This window comes from Apodemus sylvaticus, chromosome 7 (genome assembly GCF_947179515.1).
Source record: "Apodemus sylvaticus chromosome 7, mApoSyl1.1, whole genome shotgun sequence".
In the NCBI taxonomy this organism is placed as follows: Eukaryota; Metazoa; Chordata; class Mammalia; order Rodentia; family Muridae; genus Apodemus; species Apodemus sylvaticus.
In genome coordinates, this window is record NC_067478.1 from 70,773,954 (window position 1) to 70,800,388 (window position 26,435).

Below are 26,435 nucleotides of genomic sequence, written 5' to 3' on the forward strand. Positions count from 1 at the left end.
TAAGATTCCCAGGCCACAGTTCTCCCAAGGCCTCCCTCTCCCTGCTTTATGCTAAAGGTTCCCCTTGCCTCACAATGGCCCAATCCCATATCCAAGAGCCACCTGCTGGGTTCATTTTATCCGTGTGTGTGTGTGTGTGTGTGTGTGTACTCAGTTTATTTCTGGTGTCAACTCAGGAAGCACAGGACAGAAGCCCCTGGGGTGTGTGTGTTCGTGATGTCAGCATCTACCATGATGCTCCCAAGTCCTGTTCAGCCCAGAGACATAGCCACCCTAGTCTTCATGCCTGTAGATTGATAGAAGTGCTGAAGGCTCAGTGATTTTGTACTAAGGACCGAATGCCAAATGTCTTCGAGGGTGGCCACAGCTAGAGGTGGGCATCTCTCCAGGGAGGCTCCCCAACAAGGACGTCTCTTAGCACTAGTTTTGGAGAAGGGAGAAGACACCCCAAGAACCCTAGGAAGAGGTGAAGTCAATGAAGAAAGTGGAATTTAAAAAAACAAAACAACAACAAAAAACTGTATCCAGAGCTGAGTGGAACCAGCAGGGTACTGCCCACATCTTAATCCTGCTGTGCTTGCCAGAAACCCCACTTACCAGGCCTGAATCCCCAGGGGCCCCCTCCTACTCCCTGCCTCATTCCCTTCCTCAGAGGCAGGTCTGTGGCTTGGCTGGAAGCTACAAGGACTGAGGGAGCACGGCTCTGTGGGACAGGCCACATAGCTAAAACCCGGCGGGCCGTAGGGCCCCGCGGAGGAGGCCCCAGCAGGCGGACCAGGTTTCTGAAACCTCCAGACTCTTCCAGCCTGTTGCTTATTCATTCAGAGTGGGAAAGCGCCAGCCTAGGGAGCAGCCGGCCAGTGTGGGGCTGGCCATGTAAGGGCCCCAGGAGGTCCTGCCCGTCCCGTGCCCTGCAGAAAGCCTCGTGCAGCCCTGGGCACCGCCCCTGCCCTGCCCTGACCCCTTGGCCTCGAAATGCTGTCATCGGAGGAGCCGTCCCGCTCGGGACAAGGCCAGGATGGACAAAGCTAGAGCTTGGGCAGGCGAGGAGCCATCCTGTCCTCGAGGCCGTGGGAAGAGAAGTACGCACCGGGGCCCACTCCTGAGAGCCTCTCTGCCCACCCGGCCTCTGCAGAAGGGCCACCATGGCTCTGGCCGGAGCCGGCAGCCAGCTGGGGACCCTGGTGTGGGGCGCCTGCCTGTGCGTCCTGGTGCACGGGCAGCAAGCGCAGCCAGGACAGGGCTCGGACCCAGGACGCTGGCGGCAGCTGATCCAGTGGGAGAACAACGGGCAGGTGTACAGCTTGCTCAACTCGGGCTCTGAGTACGTGCCCGCGGGGCCTCAACGAGGGGAGAGCAGCTCCAGGGTGCTACTGGCAGGCGCGCCCCAAACGTCGCAGCGGCGCAGTCAGGGGGGACCCCGGCGTCGACAGGCGCCGTCCCTGCCCCTGCCCGGACGCGTGGGTTCGGACACTGTGCGCGGCCAAACGCGGCACCCGTTCGGCTTCGGCCAAGTGCCCGACAACTGGAGAGAGGTGGCCGTCGGGGACAGTACCGGCATGGCTCGGGCCCGCACCTCCGTCTCCCAGCAACGGCACGGGGGCTCCGCCTCCTCCTCGGTTTCGGCCTCAGCCTTCGCCACCACCTATCGCCAACCATCCTCCTACCCGCAGCAGTACCCCTACCCGCAGGCGCCCTTCGTGAACCAATATGAGAACTACGACCCCGCGTCGCGGACCTACGAACAAGGCTACGTGTACTACCGCGGTGCGGGCGGCGGCATGGGCGCGGGGGCGGCGGCGGCGGCTGTAGCCTCGGCTGGGGTCATCTATCCCTTCCAGCCCCGGGCGCGCTACGAGGAGTACGGCGGTGGTGGCGAGGAGCAGCCCGAGTACCCGGCGCAGGGCTTCTACCCAGCCCCAGAGAGGCCCTATGCGCCCCAGCCACAGCCCCAGCCCCAGCCCCAACCACAGCCTCAGCCACAGCCTTCCGACGGCCTTGACCGTCGTTACTCGCACAGCCTTTACAATGAAGGCACCCCGGGATTCGAGCAGGCCTACCCTGATCCCAGCACCGACGTGTCGCAGGCCCCCGCAGGGGCCGGTGGCACCTATGGTGCCGCTGGCGATCCCCGCCTCGGCTGGTACCCGCCCTATGCAGCCAATGTGCCGCCCGAGGCCTACGTCCCTCCGCGTGCGGTGGAGCCACAGCCCCCATTCCGCGTGCTGGAGCCACCTTACTTGCCTGTGCGAAGCTCTGATGCGCCCTCCCAGGGTGGGGAGCGGAACGGCGCCCAGCAGGGCCGTCTCAGCGTGGGTAGTGTGTACCGACCCAACCAGAATGGTCGCGGTGAGTACAATCCACGAGCGCCTTGGTTCGACATTCTGGCCACTGGTGAACTTAATTGCTGCCTCAGGGGTGCAGGCCCGAGTTTCTTACCAAGGGCCCCCCAGTAGTAGCTGAGCAAGAACCGTGTAGCTGACAGCCTCAGTGTGCCACCCCTCCTGACTCCACCTGTCATCCATGAGGGTCAAAGGCCTATCTGGTAGGCTTGTGTTCTGACTCTGGCTTGGGGAAAATCATGGAAGAACTAGCCAGGTTTTAAGAAGTACTTTGCAGATCTGGCTGGGGTCATCTAGGGACAAGTGGGGAAAGCCTTTCCCCCTGCTTCTCCCTCTTCCAGTCAGGGAATCTCTTAATACTCTTAGAAATTCCCCTATGCCTGTGCACAGAGTGAGGCAAAGGATCATGGGAATCTTGGACCTTCAGGGTCAAGAGGCCTTAAGGATGCTTCTGGAGGTGCAGCAGTGTCCCCGGGCCTGGACTTCTGTGAGCTAGCTAGCAGTTGGTGAGGTAAGTGGGCAGTCAGAGAGCAGCACTTGAACAGACAAAATTTTCAACCCCCTGAGGAGATCCCACAAGGTTGGAATGCCAGAGCCCACTGGCCAGGCCATAAAATTGAGCACCAAAAAACCTGAGTAATGAAGATAAGTACTATTTCGGTGCATTAAAAAAAATCTCTTATGAGCAAATATGTCCAAATTTTAAACAGACTCAGTAATGTTTTCATAACCTGAGGCAAACTGAAAAATCAATAATGGGCCCTTTCTTTATTTGAAATGGGATATTTGTTCATTGCAGATTTTTCGTATTGATTTTGTTTTTAAACACATCGCATTAAATATTACTTCTCTTGGGCACTGTACTTCATGCTGTTCTGTAAAACATAACCCAAGCCAGTGTTCCACTACCTCACTTTTGTCTTGGCTCTGAGGGAGAGTCCCAGGAAATGTCTGGAGACAGGCCACCCTCTGGCTTTCCCCGGGGATGAAGATATGACCTATTCTTGGGAAGGCCATGTCATCTGCACACAAGGGTCAGGGTGGAGAGGTCTTCCTCTGCCAGATGGGCAGCTTCCACATGTGCTGTTATTATGACAGGGGCCAACTGTTGCGTCTGGCCAGTGCTGGGTGGCCATCAGCCAGCACATCCTCGGCTGTCCTAGAATCCCCTCGCCGGTGCTCTCCATACAGGCTGTCTGCTCTCTGGTCAAGCTTCCCACTGAGTTCTCAATGCTCACACAGCACACCCTGGGGCAGCGCCCTCTGTCCACCATTCCTTTCTCCATACCAGTGTTGCTATACCAGAACTGTCGGGTAAAAATGAACCTTTGGGACCCAAGGGTGCCAGTGCTCAGCCCAGCCTTGGCTCCTCAGTCTCTGTCAGCACTGAATAATGATTTCTTCAGCCAAGATGGCCTGATTGAAGGGCTGCTGTCTGTGGGCTCCTGGAGCTGAAGACCAGGGGAAGGAGAGTCTGAAGGGAAGGAGAGCAACTACTGTGTCACTGCACAGGCTCGAGTCCAACTCTGAGTCCCACTTGGAAAACTACAGGAGCTGGGGTGAATCAAAATGGTGTGTGTGGGGGCTTCCATGAGACAATGCCAAATACCTCCACTGAGACCTGCCACCAGCTTGGCCCAGCCTGCAGCAGGCTAGCATAGCTTTGGGCTGACTTGCCCTCCCTGGGAGCCCCTTGTAGGAGGGTGCGTTACCTATCAAGTATTTGACTTAATGGCTGCTTTTCTTAGAATATAAGACCTCAGCTCAGCGAAACTCGGCCGGGAGGGCCCCACCTCTAGGCTGAGGCACAAACAGAGGCCTCAGATGGCACAAGGCTGGCAGAGGCAGGCCAGGCAGGACTGTACATCTGGGCCTTGAGCCAGCATGTTTCTTAGGGACCCTCTGTGGCCTGTGAATTGTCAAGGAAGTCATTTTGTTGAGAGGAGGATAGAATAGGGCAAGGTCCAAATTTGGAGTGGGATTCTTGATAGTCAGCAGGCTCTAGCTACTGTGCCTGATCCCCATAGTTCATTTTGGACCAAATGTGCTTCTCCCCTGAAGGCGGTGTTCTTGGGACCCAAGTGGAACCCAAGTTTGCATGCATCAAACAGCAGAAAGGACAATCTGATGCTGTGAATAGGTCAGCATTGGGAATAAGAGCTGTGGGGGGGACAGGATAGTGCTCTCTCAGCTTGGGGGAGCACTCACTCCATCATATGCATCATATGCATAATTCAGCCCTGAGTGGGGTTCTGAATTCCACTTCAAAAATCAAAGGAACTGGACCAGGTGGTGGTAGCGGTGGTGGCATCGCAAGACTTTATCTCAGCACTTGGGAGGCAGAGGCAGGCTGATCTCTGAGTTCAAGGTCTACAGAGTGAGTTCCAGGACTGCCAGGGCTACACAGAGAAACCCTGTCTCAAAAAATAAAAACAGACAGCAAATGGAATCGCAGGAGTTGGGAGTGAGTCAGACTGGGGAGGGGGAACATCTGTAATGCAACACTGAGTGCCTCCAATCCAGAGGCTCAGAGAGAACTTCTCAGAGGAGGAGGCACTGTGAAAGGGAAGGCAATCAGCATCCTCTAAGTTTTCTCTACGGTGATCATGGAGAAAATAGGGGATGGGGAGGGACCTGGAATACATTCTAGTTTAGGGCCTACAACAAAGCCAGAGAAGGGGCATTAGACTCCCCTACTATTGGTTCCTCCCTCCCCACCCTGCTAGGCTAGGACCATGGAAAATCCCAGCCCAGTGAAGTGCGAGCCTTGTACTTGAGATCAGCCCCCCAGGCCTGGTGTGGGAGCCCAGGGCAGATTCTCTGAGTCTGACGTCATCCCTCCTGGCCACATACCCAGGGGTCTGAGGCCCAGCGCTGGCAGCCTGTGCGTGTGTGTGGGCGTGTACATCTGTCCTTACAACACCAAACACATGTGAGCACCGCCCACGTCCCCCCTTGTGTGTGTGGCTTCCAAGTGTGTGTCCTGAGCTCAGCCTCTGCCTCAGCAGCCTTCTCTTTCTTCTCGTGCTGGGTGCTGGGCTGCCCAAGACTTTTGCAGTACCTTTGTCTCCAACTCTTGGACAGGTCTCAAAGGTGAAGGAGGGTGTGCAGAGGCCCAGCGGGTTTACAGGCCTTGTTCGTCCCTCACAGCACATTCCACTCAGAGAGGCCTGGGGCGTGGCTGGCTGCCTCTCAGGCCTGCTAGGTTCCCTGCCCTGCACCCACCCCTGTGTCACCTCTCCTTGAGGCTGCTTCCAGAACCTCCTCCCCAGCACCCTTGCTCTGGCTCCTGCATATCCAGCCTCGTAGTTTTTGAGTGGATGATCTCAGTGTAGAGATGCCCCCAGCCACAGAGGACCACGGCTCTCCTCCCCGTCTAAGTTGGCCTGCCTTTTGAGCTTAGACAACCTGTGAAAGACATAGCCACTGAAACTGGAACAGGTCACAAAGATGGTTGTGTATCAGGGAATCCCTGGTGGTTGTGCCAGCCTTGCCTGGCATGTATCATCCATCGTTGTCCTGACAGGGCCAATTAGATGTTGACACATCCACCTGACACCTCAGAGTCTAAAGTACTTCCTTTCCTTTATCTTCCTTTCCTCCTCCTCCTTTGCAGGTATCATGGCCACCATTGTGCTGTTCCTGCAACCGCATGTTCCCCTAACATCTAAGGGTGTCTCCAGGATAGTGCATGCGGAGGCCCTCCGTGCCTAGCAGCCGTCCTGGCTTCTTGCCCTCACACCCACTCATCACTCAGCTAGGCCCCTCACTCATCGAGGCCAGGCCGGCTCCCTGTTTCCCCAGCCTGCCTTCCCCTCAAGGCCCTTTGCTGTCCTCCACAATACTTTGAATAGATGCACAGAAAAGGCAGAGGCCTCCACTCAGCAAGCTTCCCAAACTAGAGCCTTACAGCCGGGATGGAGTGCTTGCAGAACTGTAGCATCTCCTGAGCCTTGTGACCTACATACGGGATGTCATGATTGCATTTGTTCCCACAAGCTCTTAGTGACACAGGTCACAGGCTTGAGGAATCTAAGAAGAGGGAGCCTGGTGAAATGACTCAGAGACACCGCAGATAAACTTTGAATAAGATAAGGGGAGGCGGGACTACAGCCCTGCCTCTCTGCCAACTGGACCTCTCCTGCACACCCTCCTCACATCCAGGGAAGATTCCAAGTGACTTCCCTCTTCATCTCCCTTAATCCTTAAGTCTCAGCCTGGTACTCATTCTCTCTGGAATGGTCCCTTTCCAGAGACAGGATGAAGAGTCACTCCATGACTTTTGATAGGGATACCGAGACTTCAGTCCATGTGATCTCATCCTGTGTACACAGCTATTCATGTTTAAATTCTTCAGTGTTTATTGCATAGCACACACACTTCATTTACTCACTCATTCATTCGTTCATGTAGTCAATCACTCTGTGGCTACTTAGGTACTGGTTGTGACAGTAAGGTGGCATGGGAGTAGCAGGACACACCCCTGTCACCACAGCACTTGCCAAGTGGCTAGCACTCTTACAGTCTCACAGTTAGTCACTTTGTCCTTATAACTTCTGTGTAAGGCAGGCACCTCTGCAGGTGAGGTGCTCAGTGACACGCCCAGAATCAGAACCAGTGTCCCTCTTCCTTCCTGGAGTCTCAGTTGCTCCTTCAGTGAACGCTGTAGAGGGTCACTCGGGTGAGAGAGGTGTGGATGTTTGAGGGAACACGCACAGTTCTGAGCAGCCTCTCCTCAGGCAGACTTCCTGGCTCCTGGCTCAGTACCCTCTCATGTGGCCTCCACTCCCCTGCCCTCGGCCTGGCCGTCTCTGTGGAGCCGGCTGCCACTGCTTATAAATGAGTTATGCTCTGCCGAGCACTTCCTTCCTGTTTTCTCACCGGAGCCACCTAACAACTTTAGGTACAGCTAATAGGATAGGATAGCGTTATCAGCCACTTTATACAGGAGGAAACCGAGGCCCAGAGAAGCCAAGGCCACAGAGTTAGGAGCAGCCGACCTGGACTAGGAAGGGTGCCTACCTTTTCTCTTCCCCATTCTCACTCTGCCTTGCCCCTTGGGGAAGTGTTTTACCAAGTGGCACCTGACTCAGTGTTCATGCCTTTAGGTTACAGACACTGTCCTGCTTCCCCCTACCCCAGTTGGGACTTCACAGAAGTGGGAATAGGGAGGGCTATTAGTGTCTTTGCTGGCAGCAAGCAAACTACTACTGGGCTTAGCTAGGAAGTCCTGGCCCCTTCTTTCCTTTCTCTTGATGCCGCTGGGTGTATCTTCTGAACTCAGAAGGGGCACCTCTCCCCAGGAGCACCCTGCTGGAGTCCACCCCACTTCCTTTCCAAGCCAAGAACACATGGAAAGCTCCCCAGGCGGTGACTAGAACGAGCAGGAGAGGAAGGGAACAGGAGAGGAAGGGAACAGGAAGCCCCGCCAGAAGTCCCGCCAGGCAGCCCACACCTGCTTCCAATTCCTGTGCCCAGCATTCCTGCGGAGGAGCAGTGTGTGTGTGTGGGGGGGGGGGGGGCCAACAGGGGACTGGAAGGAGAGGCTGAACCTTGTTCCCACCCATAGCCTGACCCAACCGCCTCCTCCCTGCAGCTGGACCCAGGGGTGTTTTGTGTAGGTTCGGGATTACAGAGTAAGTAAGGGCTGGGTTTGGGTCTCTCTCACCCCTCCCCCTTGTGATAACCGCCTAGAAACCCAGCATCTGACTCTTTTCCAGGAAGTGGGGAGGGAGTCAGAATGCCAGACAGAAAGGAGAGAGGCCAGTGCTGTCAAAAGTGTCAAACATTGGGAGACAGCCTACCCTTTCCCCTGCTCCTGGGCCAACTGGAACCATGGATTTCCCAAGCCAAAAGTAAAGAGGCTTAGAGAACTAACAGCAGTTTTGCTGGATAAGAAAGAGGGGTTCGGGCTGGAGAGATGGCTCAGCCGTTAAAGGCTAGGCTCACAACCATAAAATATAAAAAAGAGGGGTTCACAAAGGCAGGTGACCCCGGAGTCTTTGTGGGTGCAGGCATTCATACACTAGCTCACTGTGTGTCAGCCTGTGCTGGCCCTGAGCACCTGGGCAGGGAGGTGAACAGCACCGGTCCTTGCCTCCTCTCTCTGCCAGCCAATAAGAAACCACCTGGCCGAAGTGCCCAGCTCCCAGCTTCCTACTGTATACTCAGAAGGGATCCCCAGGCTGGCAGCTCAGTGCAGGCAAAAGATGACAGTGCCCATCAACCAGACTGCTCCCAGGAGCTGCTGGCCAGCTGAGGATTGTGGATAATGTCTCTTGAGGAAGTGTAGTCACCTGGCGGGGATGTTAGTACCTTACTGTGTGCTAAGTGCTTACAGCTGGGCTGTTAGTGAACAGAGGCATGAAATGTTTGCCCTTTGGACCTTGTACTGTCATTTACATACATAATTCATAGGGAAAGTAGTAGGTGCTGTGGCTAAAATGGAAGTATCTAAGGAGATGAAGAGCAGGGGGGAAGGGAGCAGTTCACAGAGGTGACCCCTGCAGGCCTCAGCAAAGGGATATCTGAAGCAAGGAGGCACGAGTCAGCCATCTGGAGGAGGAGCATTACAGACAGGGGGAACAGTGGTACAAAGATCCAAAGACAGGAATTCCCAAGCGCATTCCGGTGTGCTTACATGGAGTAAAGTAGAAATAGAGATGGAATAAGAGACAGGGCAGAAAGATTAGCAGGGCTCAGACTACAGAGAATTTCTGGGGCTGCTATGATGCCTTCGGCCTTTAGATTCTGTGTACTGGGGAAGTTAGGTGTGAGTGTGAGTGCTGTAAGAGAAAGCAGGGTGCTGGGGAGGATGTTAGGCTTGACAGGTGCGCTCTGGGCTTAATGGTGTTGCCCCAGTGTGGGTACAACCTACCAGGAGAATGGGGGAGGGGTATGTATGCACAGAGGGGCACAAACTCATATGTTAAGTAGCTACTTACTGATGAGTACACTTCAGAGTTCCAGAGTGGCAGGAAGGGTCAGGACAGACCACAAAAGGCCTTTATAGCCACCCTGAGCTGTCTAGGCACCACTCTTGGCAATTGGGAACCCCTGAAGGTTGTAGACCTGGCTCTGTAGCTATAATAGCCCCTTTCTCCAGCCTGGAATTGCCCATCACCATGGGGCAGAGTGGTTTCTGTAGCTCCCTTGTCTGTAAGCTAGCAAGAACAGGTGGAGCACCTCTGGGCGGGTGCTGACAACTTAATGTTTCAATTATTAGCTAATAATTTCCTGGGTTTGGGAGCCGCCAGCTCTGCCCCACACTGGCTCATCTCTATTCAAGTCTGAGCCCAGCAGAGCCTTCTGCTTTCCCCACCTAGGGGTTCCTCTGGAGTCTGGCTGTGTTCACTTGCCAAAAACATCCCGCTCAGCACATATTTCACAACCAAATGATGGATTTCTGCTGGACTGTGTTTATACTTCAGTCCTGGGCTCAAGAGATTAGGGGTATGCCGGATTCCACTTCCCATGAGAGCTCCGGCAGCAGGGTCTTAGGGAACACAGATGCGGGGGGGGGGGGGGGCTATGGAACCCACAGAACCTGCAAAGCGTGGGAAAAGGAGGTGAAATGAAGGGCAGACACGTGCAAGGGCACATGCTGGGCAGGAGGGAACAGGTTTCTAATGAGGCAGGAAGGATTTGGGTCAGCCAGTGGGATAATTCCCTGACTGGACTGCTGAGGTCGTGAGAGGTCTTACCCAAGGCTGGAAAATGGATTGAATATCTCTGAAAAAGTATTTTTATCTCCAAGTGTTTATGGATCCATGCAACCTGTGCTCCAGAGCCAGTTAGCTCAGTCTTTCCGGCATCTCTCAGACAGGGAAACTGAGCCTCAGCTCGGGTAATGGGCCAGAACACGGGAGATCAACACAGGGGTGAACTAACGTCTAGGGGTAGTTGCCTACTAGACCACACTTGAATTATGTCCAGGAAGATGCTCCTGATCATTGTCCTCAGATCCCCAGAGGCCATCATGGGAGTGGTGCAGCAGTATCAGACCTAGCCCACTACAGGAGGACAGGGCTTCCGCTGAGGCCGTTGGTTATAAGATTCAGTGTGGCTGGTCCTTGCGAGGAGCCCTGACTGCCACAGAGGACTCTGAGGACAAAGCTGAGACGCAGTGTTTGGACTTTCCCTGGGCTGGTTCTTCACTACCGTGGCCCAGGGGCCCATCATGGCAGGAAGCTCTGCCTGATTGCTTGATGGCTTAGGACTTGGTTCACTCACATCCAGGCACTCCCCAGCTGAGCCCTGGGCTTCAGTTATCCCAAGGGTCTTTGCTGTCCTCTGACTCAGTGTTCCCAGGACACTGGCCCAGGCCGCGGACAGCACATCCTTCCCTAGAGAAGAATGAACACAGGGGCCTGGCACAGGGATCCAGGCTTTGGGGATGTGGGGATCAGAACAGACACATGGAGGCAGAAAGGCCTGGAGAGGACCACGTACAAGTCCCCAACAAGAAGTCCAGCCAGCACAGCGACAGGACCCAGCCACCCTCAGAATGGGCAGTAGGGTAAAGTTGTCACACAGTCTTTGGGCTCTAACCCACCCCCAACCTGTGAGAAGGGGTGAGGGAGGAAACTGAACAGGGCTACAGATCCCCTGTGGGTTCAAAAGGGAGCTGGTTAGGTATGCTTTGCATGGTAAGAACATGCTTAGGAAATAGGGCTCCGAGGCCACTCCTTCCCAGGAGCCTGGTCAGGGATGGGATGCTGGGGAGGCCCTCCATAGACTCTTCTTTAGCAGTGCGAAGCCATGTAAGAGGTCCTGAAGGTTTACAGTGACTGAAAAAAATGAAGACACAGTACAGGTCTTGTAAGACTACAATTTTTGTTTTTACGTATATGAAAGTTTGGTCGACATGTATACACGTGCACCATATTCTTGCCTGATTCCCTATCAGAAGAGGGCATCAAATTCCCTGACACTGGAGCTACAGATGGTTTGGAGCTGCATGTGGGTGCTGGGAACTGAACCTGGGTCCTTGTAAGAGAAACAAATGTTCAACCACTGAGCCATCTCCCCAGTCCCTCTCTATGGTTTGGGGTTTTTTTGTTCTATGTCTTCTTTTCCTCCTCCTCCCTTTTTTTTGAGGTGGGGTTTCTCTGTGTACCCCTGGTTGCCCTGGAACTTGATTTGTAGACCTAGGCTGTCCTCAAACTCAGAAATCAGCCTGCCCCTGCCTCTCAAGTGCTGACTGGCATTAAGGTGTGAGCTGCCATGCCCAGTCCTAATTTGTGTTTTAAAAACACGGCTCCATCTGGCGTGAACTCAGTCTGTGCAGATCCACAGGTGCTCTAGGACATACCTAACATGACTGGAGGTAAGGGCTAAAGGGAAAATTTGAGAAGTTGTACACGGACCATGGACCAGTTTTCTCTGAACTACTCAGACATGAAATTGATCCTATTCTTCATAGTTATAAAAACATGACACCCTCACAGAAAAATACTCATGGGAACCTATGTTTTTAGTCTCCAGGTCCAGGTCTGAGAGTTGAGTAAGAGACTCCTGTTTGTTGGAAAACGCATGCTAATCCCCACCCTACCTCAGAATTATTACCCATAACTGATGGTGCCCTTGAATTTGACCCATCTTGGAACAGGGGTGACCACACTGATAGTACCTGGACTTCTATAGTGACCACCTGCCTGTGCCCTACAAGCCAATGGCAAACCAGTCTCCCCTCTCCCTGAACCTGCTGATCTCTAGGCAAGGCTTCCTTCTTCTCCCTTCAGTCACCATCCAGCCTTCCCTCATACGCAAGTTCCACAAAGGACTTGAGAAGCCAGACTGTCCTCCTGAAGCAGGAGGCTTTGTCCCCGCCTGGAAAAACAAACCAGCTAAGGGAGGGTCCTGCACTCCCTGGGACCTCAGCAGGGATTCCTGAAGTTGAGGTAGGAGACCCAGCCTGGACTTCCAGGATAGCAAGGGGGTGGGAGCACTAGGAGGGAGGGAGGAGTCAGGTGAGGCACAGGGACTTTGGTAGTGGTTGAAATTAAAGATAATGCTGAACTCATAACAGGAATGATTTCATGTAACTATCCAAGGAGACAAAAACAATCCACAGTGCTTCAAAAACCCTCTCTGTATATGTCAGGGGTGGGGATACTTCCCTACCTCTGTTGTGGTGGTGGCTGATGACATTATAAATCTGTCAGAACTTTGCCAAACTGCACCAAAAATCTGTGTCTTTGTGTGTAGAGCATGCTTCAAAAAGTTCATTTTCTTTCTTTCTTTTATTGAATATAATCTTCATTTACATTTCAAATGGTAAAACCTTTCCCGGTTTCCCCCCTCCCCAAAAACCCCCTGCCCCTCCTCCCACTCCCTGCCTCCAAGTATATGCCCCTCCACCTGACCCACTCCCACCCACCCCCTCGATTTCCCTATGCTGGGGCATCTATTGAGCCTTCACAGAACCAAGGATCTCTCCTCCGACTGATGCCCGATAAGGCATTCCTCTGCCACATATTTGGCTAGAACCATGTGTACCACTTGGTTGATGGTTTAGTCCCTGGGAGTCCTGGGGCGTCTGGGTGGCCGACATCATTGTTCTTCCCATGGGGCTGTAAACCCCTCCAGCTCCTCCATTGGGGACCCCACGCCCAGTCCAATGGTTGGCTGCTAGCATCTTCCTCTGTGTGTAAGGCTCTGGCAGGGCCCCTCGGGAGACAACCATGACATGCTCCTTTTGGTATGCACTTCTGGTCATCCATAATAGTGTTGGGGTTTGGTGACTATTTATAGGATGAATCCTCTGGGTGGCCTTTCCTTCAGTCTCTGCTCCACACCTTATCTCCTTTATTGCTCCTGTGAGTGTTTTGTTTCCTTTTTCAGAGGAACCAAAGCACCCTCACTTCAGTCCTCCTTCTTCTTGAGCTTCCTGTGGTCTGTGAATTGTAAAACGTTCATTTTCTTGTCTTTATTTATTTGATTTGATTTCTGTGAGTGTTTTGCCTGAATATACTTTTGTATATCATGTGTGTACCTGGTGCCTGTGGAGGCCAGAAGGTGGTGCCAGATCCCCTGGAACTGGAATTACAGATGGTTGTGTGCTGTTGTGTGGGTGCTGGGAGTGGAACCCAGGTCCTCTGCAAGAGCAGCAAGTGCTCTAAACTGCTGAGCCATCTCTTCAGCCCAAAAGTTTATTTTTATAAAAACAGAAGAATGACACGAGAGAGCTGAGATTTGGGGTTTTGGGGTATACCTCACTCTCTACTGGGGTTTTCCTGCAGTTGGATTTCTCACATTCCTCTGTGGGTTCCTTCTGGTCAGGTGGGGGCCTCTCTGAGGGCAGGCCCTTCATCCCACACTTCCAGCAAACCATGTCCTCTGTGTCTTTAACAGTTGATAACTAAATACACTACTGTCCACATCCGTAACTGTGTACGTATCGCTTTAAGACCAGTGGGCATACTATACCTCCGGAAGTGTGAGGGCCCATCTCTCCAGCGTACTCCTCCCATAACTCCTCCCAGCAGCCCCTGGCCCTACACCAAAGCTCCGCCTCCATCAGAATCAGAAAGGATTCCTTTTGAAGGGTCTTTTCTCTTAGTCCTTTGCTTTCGTTTACTATGTAGAGAAAGAAACCAAGGACAACAAGACTAAAGCTCAGAGTTGATGATAGACTAGGGCTCAGTGTGCTCAGGATCGGGGCTCAGTGTGCTCAGGATCGGGGCTCAGTGTGTGACTGAGCTCTGGGTTCTCTGCGTGAACAGGATCAGGGCTTAGGGTGTGGTGAGAATCAAAGCTCAGTGGTTAGGTCTCCTTATGACCAGGATCAGGGCTCAGTATGTGATCAGGATCGGGGTTCATCATGTGACCACATCAAGGCTTAGTGTATAGAGTCAAAGCTCGTCAGTGAGTGACCATGGTCAAGTCAAAGTGTAACCAGAACGCATGCTCGCTGCATAACTTAGACAGGACTTCCTGTGTGGTCATTGGGTTCAGTCCTGTGGCCAGGGTCAAGCTCAGTCGGGGAACAAGAACACTGTAAGTGGCTGTGAGTGCCCCCAGCCCTGGACTCTGGCTCTTCTCACTGTTCAGGATTGCACAGCCAGCTCATGAACAGCCTAGAGAGGAAAGGTCGGGCCAGGAAAGCCCTGTGGAGCCATCTGTGTAGTATTTATTGAAACAGGGCTTGGGCGGGAGCGGCAGACTGTCTGGTGCTGAATGCTGGGCCCATGAGGCTTAGGCCCAGCTGCCACACCCACCTATTGCTGAGTTGCTAGAGGGTGGGGAAAGGGGACCCCTCCTCCCTTCCTTAGCCCTCTTCCAGAAACTTCTGGGAATCAGTGGGTGAGAACCATCTCCCAGCTGGTTTGAGGTCCTGAGGGTCCCTTGGGGAAATGACTGCAAACATTCCAGGGGGCTCATGTCACAGAGCCTAGGCTGGCCAAGAAGTCCCCCGTTTGCCAGGAGCCACCTCATCCTCACCCACCCTGTACTCTAAGCTTCTGCTCCATTCCAAGTAGGTGAGGTCACTCTGGCTGCCCAGCCCAGGCTGCCCCTGAGGCCCAGGCCCCAGGGAGAACAGGTCCAAGGCAGGGGGCCCAAGGGATGTATGTGTGTGTGTGTGTGTGTGTGTGTGTGTGTAAGAGATTGTTCGTGTGTGAGCATGTCTGTGAGTGTGTGCATGTGTAAGAGATTGTTCGTGTGTGAGCATGTCTGTGAGTGTGTGCATGTGTTTGCAAAAGTCTGATTGTGTGTGAGAGTTTGTAAGTGTGTATGTGTAAGAATCTGTAATTATGTGTGTATGTGTGTGTGAAAGAAATCATCTGTGTATGTGAGCATGTATGTAAGTGTGTGTGTATGTGTTTGCAAAAGTGTGAGTGAGTGTGAGTCTGTAAGTGTGTATGTATGTGCAAGAATCTGTAATTGTGTGTGCTAGAGAGAGGGTAGGGAGGGGGAGGGGAGAGGTATGTCGACACACACCTCTGTCAAAGACTGAAGCCAGGCTTTCTCTGTCTGCCTCTCAGTCAGGACCTTTAAGCTGACGGGAGGGATTGTCAAACGAAGAGCCTCGACACCCCTGTCCATGACTCAGGCACCTGCCTTGCCTGCCTTTACCCTTCTTTAGCCCCCAAGAGTAAGGTCTAAGATGCTAAGAAGAACTTATAGTCTCTTTTAAGCATTCGCTGGACAAAATTTCCTAAGCTCTAGAGAAGAATTTAAAGTCCCGGGCACTCCCCTGTAAGCTAGCTGTGGAGCACAGATCAACTCTACCACCTGAACCCTCATCCCAACATCAAGATCATCCTGCCCTTAGTCCACTGAGGTGGGTCTGACTCCGGCCTGTGGTTTCTGCTTATCGGTGCTCATGAACCCAGGCTCTTACTGGTGGAGGAATAAAGGAAGGCCCTCTGACCCTGGTATAGCCTAGAGAACAAGTGACATCTTTAGACGTCCCCTGGACCTGCAGGGGTGGGAGCCAGGCCCTCCCTTATGTTGGGCACCAGAGGTTGCCCACAGGGGATGGCTGTGGCTTGGTCTGGAGTCTGACGGCCAGAAATGGCAGCAGGTGCCAAGAACATATCGTGAGCAGCTTGGCTGGCACCAGGCTTCAAATTCTGCTGGCTCAGGCAAAGTGTTTTCTTCCTGCCCACCCCTCCTACCAATTAACACCCACCCAGCTCTGCCCATGATCCTTCTGGGGCCCACCCTGGGCCATAAGCCCAGGCTGTCCTGGTGGTCTTTGAAGACGGCTCACTATGGAGGTGAGAGGGGTACCTTGGCTCGAGTGCAGGGCCTGGGGAGCAAGGGCCGAGGGAGCGGCTCAGTCAGGAAATCCCTTGGTCTCCCTGGCCCTGTTTCTAAGCCTTTACTCGTGGCTGCCATTCCAGCCTCCAGACACCTTTTCTCTCCAGCTCCTGGGTCTTGTTCTCATTCCAAATCTTCTAGGATGTCTCAGTGGCTCCCACACCACCAAGCTGTAGAGGCAGTGAGCGGCCCCTGACCTCCTTGAACCCAGGACCCCCTTACGGGGGAGAATGGCCAACAGTTTGGTGGAGGAGGTCCTCGGAGCCAGCAGTAACCAGCCTGACCCTTTTGGTGCTGTGTTCTTCCCCTCCTACTCTCTCCAGGCCTCCCTGACTTAGTCCCGGACCCCAACTACGTGCAGGCGTCTACCTACGTGCAGAGAGCCCATCTGTACTCCTTGCGATGCGCAGCCGAAGAGAAGTGCCTGGCCAGGTAAGATGCTGGGGGAGGCATGAAGCAGAAGCCTTGGGATAGTCCGTGGGAATCACCCAGAGCCTGGCAAAGTATCCGAGCCTCTCCGAGTCCTGCCCTCCATATTGCCTGGCTCAAGGAATGAGGAAAAGGGAAGGGATGGGGCCTGTCAACCTACACTGTGACGTCTGTCTTAAACACCAGCCCTGGCACAGTGGACTGCCCCATTTGGAAACTAAGGCACAATGAAAAGAACTAAAATTGATCCCGTTTGTGTTTCCAGTGGTCAGTGTGGGTGTCAGGGAAGTCCTGGAGGACGCAGAGCAGTAGGGCAAGGATGGGTGTGGCTTTGTCTGGCCCTGGCAGCGCGTCCGATCATAGCAGGGAATGGCTGGGCATGGGAGACAAGGGGAGGGGAGGAGCCCATTACCCTGCTCTGCAGGCTCAGCTTCCGTGCTTTGGGGCTCTCTGCCTGTGCTGACAGACCTGGCTAAGGGAGGCCTCGATCCTCGGCTCCTCTGGACCGAAGCATAGTTTTTTTTCTCTTCAATTGTTCACTTTTAAAACATTTTTTAAAAAATTTTTAACATGAGAACTCTCTTAGCTTTTACTCTCTAGGAAACCATTTGGAATGTCAACATTTACTCATTTCTTGACCTTTAGCCCTGTGCCCCTCAAAGTAGTTGACCGTGAGCTCTTATCTCTCTGTGGTAAGATAATGAACTTTCTTCAGCATATAACTCAACGTAACGTTTCTTCCGTAAAGCCATCTGATTCTAAAGTGATACTGATCAGGGTGATGAGTAGAGAGAGTCACTGACTTACACTCTGATGACAGTTCCGTATATTATCACAGATGGGCCAAGTGTCCCTATTCCGTCCATGGACAGCCACTCAGTTGACCTGACCATTCAGGCCTTATCTTGTGTCCCTTGTCCTTGGGAGGAGAACACAGCACTTCTACTGACATCCTTCCAGTGGTAAGGATGTAGTCTCCGTGGCGACCTGCATGGGTCTGAATCATTTTTGTCAAAGCCAAATTCTCACTACATCCTCTTGGACCATCTCAGGGGCCCGGCCCTGAGCTCCCAGCTGGGTGAGAAGATGGCGGCCTTCCTTCCCTGTGCCCTGGGTGACTTCTTCATCAAGCTGGAGCGAGTGTCCCCTCACCCCAGGCTCTGATGACAGAACTAAGCAGGCAGCAGGAAGAGACTAAGAGCCAGGATGCACACAGCTCTGGGGCTAGAAGCCTGCAGAGCTGAGGCCCTGTAGTGGGAGCTTCAAGGGTGGGTTGGCGCCCTGGGCCAGGTCCCACACTGCAGACCGAACCCAGAGACGGGAGGGGATTTGCTTCAAGTCTTGCCATGAGTCTGTGGCCAAGCTAGGCCTAGAAGCTAGATCCTGTTGCTTTCCCACGGATGTTCTGAGATGAACAGCAGGGCAGGATTTTACCAAATAGGCAAGGAGGATGTTTTGCTTCAACCCAGACACAGACAGATTCCAAACCTCCCCCAGACAGGGCCAGGGCCTTGCGTCTGAGCCGCCTGCTGTCCAGACATATTCTCAGAGAGAACTAATCCCCACCACCGGCCACCTCTCGCCTCTGGCCTTACAACCCATCCCCAAATGAGGCCAGCCAGGGCAGCTGTCAGCGGTCAGCTGCAAAAAGGAGAACTGGCAGCCAGGCTTCCTGGTGTGTGTGTGTGTGTGTGTGTGTGTGTGTGTGTGTGTGTGCCTTTTTCACAAAAGATATCCCTCTTTTCTCTTTCTTCTTCTGGGAATTTAAAGTCACACAGGGAGCAAGCTTCCAGAGTGACCACTGCTGTTCCTGAAGCTGTGCCATCAGGGAGAGGTGGTCTAGTCACTCCGGCACCAGCCAGGGGACATGCCACACCAGGATGAGTCACAGGCAGCATCTTGAAAGCTCACAGGCAAACAGGGTGCTTCTACGTGCGCAATCATGGCAGACTTCCTGGAAGAAGGAACTTGAATTGGACCTAGGAAGCTTAGTGAGCTCTAGGGCTATGGTCATACAAGCAGCATAGGAGGAAGGGGAGAGGGAAGTCTTATGGGAGAAAAGTCCTTGGCGCTCACTCTCAGTCTGTAGTGGGGCAGGGCACAAGGGACCGGGAACATGAAGACTTAGCCCAAGATGCTCAGACCTGGCTTTCATTCACACACACAGGTGACACCCTTTGGTCACCAGTTAAGGCTTTGTCTAGAAGAAGGAAGAATTTACAAATTCCTGTATGTGGCTGTTAGGATCTATCTATGTGTGTGTGTGTGTGTGTGTGTGTGTGTGTGTGTGTGTGTGTGTGTGTGCATGCCTATGTGAGTGTATTCATGTACAAGTGAGGACCAAATGACAACCTTTCAGGTCATCTTCCAGGATGTCGCCCACCTCAGAGTCAAGGTCTGCCACTGGTTGAAGTCTTCAGTTAGGCTAGGCCACTGGCCAGCAAGCTCCCCGGATCCCCTGTCTCCACTCCCTCAGTCTTGGCATTGGAAGCACACGGCTCATGACTGGGTTTGGACGGGGCTCTGAGGATTCTATTCAGAATCCTCATCCAAATGCTTCCAAAGCAAACGCTCTACCAGCTCAGATGTCTTCCTCCGCCCAGAACCATTTGCTTTTAAATTATCCTCCGAAGATTTTCATGTGACCCTAATCTCTCCCAGGGTGGTAGCAGGCGCTGTCCCTGGAAACTTGTGGTCCTCAAGGTTGTGGTCTAAGCCCATTAACAGCTGCCAGTCACACAGAGAAGGCCAGAGAGAGAGAGAGAAGTCCAGGTCTGGGTAGTGTCTGGAGAGAAGACACCAGACCTCAATGTCATGTAGAGATCAAGGGATCTTTGGGGCAGGAGGGAGCTGACAAGACAGTGACCAGGGCTGGTCCCAGGGACCTGACATAGCATTCGCTGACTTTGGGGGTCACAGCACCATTCCAGTCTCCTTCCTTGTCTCCACAGCACAGCCTATGCCCCCGAGGCCACCGACTATGACCTCAGAGTGCTGTTGCGCTTCCCCCAGCGTGTGAAAAACCAAGGCACAGCGGACTTCCTCCCCAACCGGCCACGCCACACCTGGGAGTGGCATAGCTGTCACCAGTAAGTGAGACTCCCAGTAGCCTTTGCTTCTTCTCCTCCTGGTCAGGGCTGTCTCTCAGGGCCTGAATTCCTTCCCAGCAGCACTGGGAGGCAAGGGTACTCGTTCCCGCCCTGGAAAGAATCTCGCTGGTCAAGGATCCTCAGGGGACCCTCAGCAAAACTGAGTAGAAAGATGGGCCATAGGGTCATCAGCCTTGGTAAGGGATGGAAATGTCTAGAATACAGGATTTTGCCCACGGGAGACCAGAACAGGAAAGAGTCCAGAAAAGTGAGGAGTGCCAGGCGTGGTGGCGCACGCCTGTAATCCCAACACTTGGGAGGCAGAGGCAGGTGGATTTCTGAGTTCAAGGCCAGCCTGGTCTACAGAGTGAGTTCCAGGACAGCCAGGGCTACACAGAGAAACCCTGTCTCGAAAAAACAAAAAACAAAACAAAAACAAACAGAAAATTAAGGAGCCATAGGAGGGGACAAGCATCAAGATGCTATCTTGCGGGACTTGGAACAGAGGGCCCCATGGTTAGGAAGCAGGTCATCTGGGTCACTTCATGAGGGGACATGAAGAAAAGCCCTGGGGAAACTAGGCCTTCTTGTCTCTCCTCCCCCAGACATTACCACAGCATGGATGAGTTTAGCCACTACGACCTGCTTGACGCATCCACGGGCAAGAAAGTAGCCGAGGGGCACAAGGCCAGCTTTTGCCTGGAGGACAGCACCTGCGACTTCGGCAACCTCAAGCGCTATGCGTGCACCTCGCACACGCAGGTTGGATACAGGAGTGTATGGATGGGGCGTGGGCCAGCCCAGAGAAGAATGAGCACGCGTGAGGCCGTGCCCACTGAGTTCTGACCCCTGCACAAGCCCCTTCCTCATTTCAAGGGGTGACTGTATTGGAGATTAAAAAAAAAAACAAAAAAAAAACCAAAAAACATTGCCACCCCCGGCAGTGGGAGCACACTCATTTAATCCCAGCACTCAGGAGGGAGAGGCAGGTGGATCTCTGTGAATTCTAGGCCAGCCTGGTCTACAGAGTGAGTTCTAGGACAGCCAGAGCCACACAGAGAAACCCTGTCTTAAAAAACTAAAAAAGAAGAAGAAATAGAGAAAAGGAACATTGCCGTATAGTCTAGACAATGCATTCACCTAAAGGGGGGCAAAGGTCTATCCCAATCCGCCTTTCAACTGCTTCATCCACAAAATATCCGTATGCCCGTCTGTTGTCTCAGCCCTTGCTCCTGCCACCCTTGTCAAGCATCTTCAAACATCTGCCCTTTGCTTCCTGCCCCTCTGCCTAAGGCATCTCCACCTTCTTCTTGGCTCATCACCCAGTGACTCTGGGAGGGCTTGCTGGGTCATCAAGGAAGCACAGAGATAGAAGGCCCAGACTGCCTTGTGGGGGGCGGGAAGATGGAGTGGCTTTGAGATGCGAATCCTATTCATTCCTTTCCCCAGGGCCTGAGTCCAGGCTGCTATGACACCTACAATGCAGACATTGACTGCCAATGGATCGATATCACTGATGTGCAGCCTGGGAACTACATCCTCAAGGTAGGGCTCCCACTCTGCAACTTCCTCTCCAGCCTGAGACCCATGCTTACTGCCTCCTGCTTCTGAAAGGCGCCCCTTTCTCTGACTGTGCCCCCACGAGCCTTGTTGCTCAGCTAGGCTGCCCTATGCAACCTTATCTGAGATTATATTCCTTTCTGGTGTTTTCTGTCTTAGGCAGACATCACTTCTCTTTCCCTAGAGACCTCAAGGGATCTCTAGCCCAGCTGTAGTGACAGGGGGGGTGATGACGCCTCCCCTCTAAGTGACAAAGACCCAGAGAGCCATTTAGCCCATCCTTCCATGTTTGGGATGACAGGACATGTGCCAAGCCCTAGGACATCTGTGGCTGAGATGCCTTCTGGCTGGAACCCCTCTTGCTACCTGGAGAGGTGGAGCTTACCTGTCGTCCATTCCCTGTTACTGGGGCAAATAAACAATCATGCTGGTGATACCCTGCTCAGCTTGGTACACTCATGTATGCAGGGAAGGGCTTTGTTCCCACAGCCTGACCTCAGGAAGTTAAATCTTAGTTCCTCTGTACAAGTACCTGTAAGAAGAGGCTGGTAGAGAGGTGATCCTCAACAACCTGGTCTACAGAGTGAGTTCTAGGACAGCCAGGAATGCTCAGAGAAACCCTGTCTCAAAAAACAGAGAGGGGGGGAGTGAGGGAGAGAGAGAGAGGAAGAGAGAGAGGGAGAGGGAGAGAGAGAGAGAGAGGTGGCCTTTAAAACATAAAACAGAGGCAACTCGTTGGTGTGCAGCCTGAGCTCTGCTCCACAGGTTGCATGAGTGTGAATCCTGCCTGGTGAGTTACTCATCCAAGTCTAAGGAAGAGCCATCTGAGCTGCAGGCAGTGGGCAAATTAACCACATAAATGGTACACAGTCCAAGCTGGGAAGAACACACTAAGATTCCAAGTAACATCTGTTCTTTTTAATATTTTTTTTAGTTTTTCTAATTTCTTTTTTTTTTCTATAAGGGTGTCTTGCCTGTGTGTACATCTGTGCATCCAAAATGGCATTGGATCTCCTGGGGTCAGAGTACAAAATGTGAGATGCCTTGTGGGTGCTGGGAGCCGAACCTGAGTCCTCTGGAAGTGCTGTCAATGTTCTTAGGGGCTGACTCATTTCTCCAGCCCTGTTTTCTTTAAGTATTTTGGTTTTTCTTTTTTCTTTTTGGAGAGAGAGTGTGTGTGTGTGTGTGTGTGTGTGTGTGTGTGTGTGTGTGTGTGTTACTGAAGATAAGGACCACCCATGCTAGGCAGGTGCTCTATCATAGGATTGCACCCCCAACTCCACTGCATCCAGTCTTAAATGTCCTTCGGGGGCTGCTAATCCAAACTGTCATGGCTTGTCTCTGTAGCTCTTTCAGACAAAGAGCACAGGGCATGCTTGGGCCATCTTCTAAAGAAGTGGTGGCTTCAGGGCATGGTAAGTACCCTGGCAGCATTGGGGCCCTCAACAGCTCACCTGAACCTGTTGTGGTAGATAGCTGTGCTGCTGGAGTCAAGGAGGCCCAGTGTTGACCCCTGTCCCACCCACACCAGTGTTGACCCCTTGTCCCCCACACTGCCAGGATTCTCCAGGGCAGAAACTGGCAACCATGCCTATGCAGGGGCCTCCTGGAGTGGTCCCCGGCTCTGCAGAAGTTTCCAGTCTCCTGTTGAGGAGACGGATGATGCTTTCTTGGACCACAGCTGCCCCTTCTTTCCCATCCTTCTCTCTGTGTCCCCATATCTCTGTCCCCAACATCTGTCTCCCTCTCTATCACATCTGTGTCTACCTCCCCCCCCCCCCACTGAGCAGGTGAGGTGCAGCCTCCTAACAGGCACCTTGTCTCTATTTATCTTCTCTAGGTGCATGTGAACCCCAAGTACATTGTTTTGGAGTCTGACTTCACCAACAACGTGGTGAGATGCAACATCCACTACACAGGTCGATACGTTTCTACAACAAACTGCAAAATTGTCCAGTACGTGTTTGCCCAGCCACTAACTCCTACCCCAACCACATTCCTGCCTGAGGAGCAGGACTCCCTAAAATACCTAAGATTCCTGCATTTTGGGGCTGAGTCATTGAAGGTTGAATGCAGATGTGTCCAGCCCTAAGCTGAGTACCCACGATGAAGCGCTCAGGCTATGGGACACTGACATGGGTCTGGTCCTGTAGTCCCCTAGGGTTTTCAGATAGAAACTGGCAGAAGGCAGGATGGTCTGTTAAATGCACACATAGGCTCTGCAATACTAGTGTGTGCGTCCTTGCTCTGATAACACCTTTGCTTTCAGAGCTACCTTCTTCACTTTGCACATAAGCTTGGGATGAGGACCTCAGGCCTGCTGCCAGGTTCCCAGCTCATGGAGGAGCAGGATAGCAGGTGTGGCCATCGGTGTCATTAGCAAGTGGACTAGGTTAAGTGATCAGAGATTAGAAGTAATTCTGGTTGGAATAAGCCAAGTTCTGTTCCTGAGTCTTCATCATACAGAAAGTTAACAGAATCTGGGCTTTTGGCATATGGTGGCTAAACAGAGTCTTTAGGACCTGCTGCCCCAGGCCAATTGAACTCATTCTCCTGAATCTCTCCTTCCAGGAAGCACTTTATAGTGAACCTATGCTTACAGATTTACAATTTCCCTCTACTCCCTGTGAATTTAAAGTTTTTGCTTAGACCACAGCAATATTCTTCTACTAAAAATGTCCCAGCACTTTAAGCTTAGTTCATCTATTGTGGTCAGACTGTGAAAACTCCACGTCCCTGGAGAGGTGTTGTTACCCCAAAGATTGCACTTGTTAAAGGATGGCAAGTATGGAAGTTTAGGCTGTGGGGTCAGGGCTCAGTGTGTGACTAGGATCAGGGCTCACTGTGTGACTAGGATCAGGGCTCAGTGTGTGACTAGGATCAGGGCTCAGTGTGTGACTAGGATCAGGGCTCACTGTGTGACTAGGATCATGGCTCAGTGTATGACAAGGATCAGGCCTCAGTGTATGACTAGGATCAGAGCTCAGTGTGTGACTAGGATCAGGGCTCAGTGTATGACAAGTATTAGGGCTCAGTGTGTGACCAAGATCAAGGTTCAGTGTGTGACTAGGATCAGGGTTCAGTATGTGGCCTGGGCCAAGGCTCAGTGTATGACAAGGATCAGGAGTCAGTATAAGGATTGGGGTTCAGTGTGTGACCAGAATCAGGGCTCAGTGTGCAACTAGAATCAGGCCTGAGGCCGGACGGTAGTGGCTCACGCCTTTAATCCCAGCACTTGGGAGGCAGAGGCAGGCAGATTTCTGAGTTCGAGGCCAGCCTGTGAGGCCTACAGAGTGAGTTCCAGGACAGCCAGGGCTACACAGAGAAACTCTGTCTCGAAAAAAACAAACAAACAAAACAAAACAAAAAAGAATCAGGCCTGAGTATATGACAAAGATCAGGCTTCACTGTGTGACCAGGATAAAGGATCAGTGTGTGACCAGGGACAGGGCTCAGTATGTGACAAGGATCAGTATGTGAGTCCTGACACACACACTGTGTGACCAGAGCACATTTAAAGACAGCTCTTCCTTCCATTAACCTATGACTCCCACTCATATGCTCATGCCTGAAAGGATGAGACCTGCCACCTCCACTTTAGTACAGAGATCGGGTGACTTAGGAGTAGCATCAGGCTCCTGTCACCCAGGGGTGCCATGCCAGGGGGTGCCATGACTGACTCCTGCTCTTCACAGGCGGTTCAGCTTTCATAAGCCTGAGTTTCTAATGCCTGCTTACTCCTCATGTGTCTTGGATCCCGGGGACCCCATCAGCACCATCAGGGCCCTCTCAGAGGGTCGACATCTGGGCTACCCTTGTGCTCCCCTGAGGCCTGTGGCTGTGGAGGAAAAGGCCCTTCCTTCCAAGACCTCTTTACATAAGTGCTTGGAAAGCCCCAGGTCTTATTAGGGTGTCCCTGTGACCCTGACCACAGGCGGGCTGCTGGGCCAGCAGACACAGGAAGCTGCACGGAGCGTTCCCAGAAAGGCCGCGGGACTGACCCATGTGGGTTTCCATCATATTTCTGAAGAGGGGAAAAGAGAACATTTTTCTCCTTTTTAAGGAAAAAAAGGGGGGGGGGGTCAGACTTAGAAAATAACAAGCGTGAAAGTGTTTCTTGACAAAAACAGCTAGAACCTGGGACCTGGGGCCTGGGGCAGCCGCAGGAGGTATTCAAAGGGGTGAGAGGCCCTGAAGGAGAGACGGACCCCCACGCCTGCACCACAAGAAACCTGAGGCGTCAGAGAGGTGGGCCGCCGTGTAGAAGTCACACCACTGACATTCTCTCTCTTTCCTTAGGTCCTGATCTGAGTGGATGGAGCCCCCATTGTCTCTCCTTGAAAGCAGGACCTGCTTCCAGGCAGCCTCCCCCAAGAAGCTCAGCGCCTAGCCTGAGGGCGAGGGCAGCTGGCCACTGGGGCATCCCTCCCTGCCGGCCTCAGGGAGTGAACATGGACCCAAACCACAGGGATTCTGGATGCCAGACCCTGTCTTGTACCTGCTCCTCCTCTACAACACTATGGTGTCTTTTGTTGGTTCTAATTTTTATATTTTGGCCATCCCACACAGCAAGATTGCCCGGGTGCTGAATAAAAAACAAGGGTTTTCTAGTCTGGAGCTCTGCTGTGCCCTGTGGCTTGGCAGACCACAGCTGGGTCAGGCCCAGGAGATATTCTGGGGCTTCAGCCTTTGTGTAGAAAAATGTTGGAAGGGCAGCTGCTGGACGGCCAGGGCTCCAACAACTTCCATGTCACCAGCCTTAGCCATCATGGAAATGCTGAGGAGTTTAGGCCAAGGCCATGCTGCCTTCCCAGGTAGAGGACCCCATGAGGGCAGAGGCGGTAGGTGGTTCCAGCTCCTAGCCTCCTTCCCCTACCCCCAGTCTTCTACCTTTTACTGTTCCTTCTTTCCTTCTCAGACTGTAGCTCACTACCACCACCTCCCCACCACCACCTCCACCACCACCACCACCACCACCACCACCACCACCACCACCACCACCACCACTACCAGCAGCAGCAGCAGCCATGGGCGCTAACCACAGCTTTCACAGTGCTGGGCACCCTCGGGACAACTGGGGAGAGGCAGAGGAACCTTAAAGTGGGAAAGGGCTACCTTCCCAAAGAGAGGACACATGAATTCTTGGCAGAGAGGATAGCATGGGTTAGGGTTAAGGTTAGGGTTAGGATGAGGTAGAGTAGTGGGCCTGGAGGCTGTAGGGAGCGCAGGACGGAGGAGCTCCGCTGTC

At 53.0% G+C, this 26,435-nt stretch overlaps 1 protein-coding gene across 1 annotated transcript; it reads left to right on the forward strand.

Annotated features, from left to right (window-relative positions):
• Window positions 1-767: 767 nt before the first annotated feature.
• Loxl1 (lysyl oxidase like 1) lies at window positions 768-25,804 on the forward strand. The gene is made up of 7 exons (XM_052188186.1): window positions 768-2,349; window positions 16,433-16,541; window positions 19,490-19,627; window positions 20,233-20,389; window positions 21,077-21,172; window positions 23,028-23,143; window positions 25,487-25,804. Exons 1-7 carry the CDS (start codon window positions 1,146-1,148, stop codon window positions 25,491-25,493), a joined length of 1,827 nt encoding a protein of 608 aa, XP_052044146.1. The 5' UTR covers window positions 768-1,145; the 3' UTR covers window positions 25,494-25,804.
• Window positions 25,805-26,435: the final 631 nt, after the last annotated feature.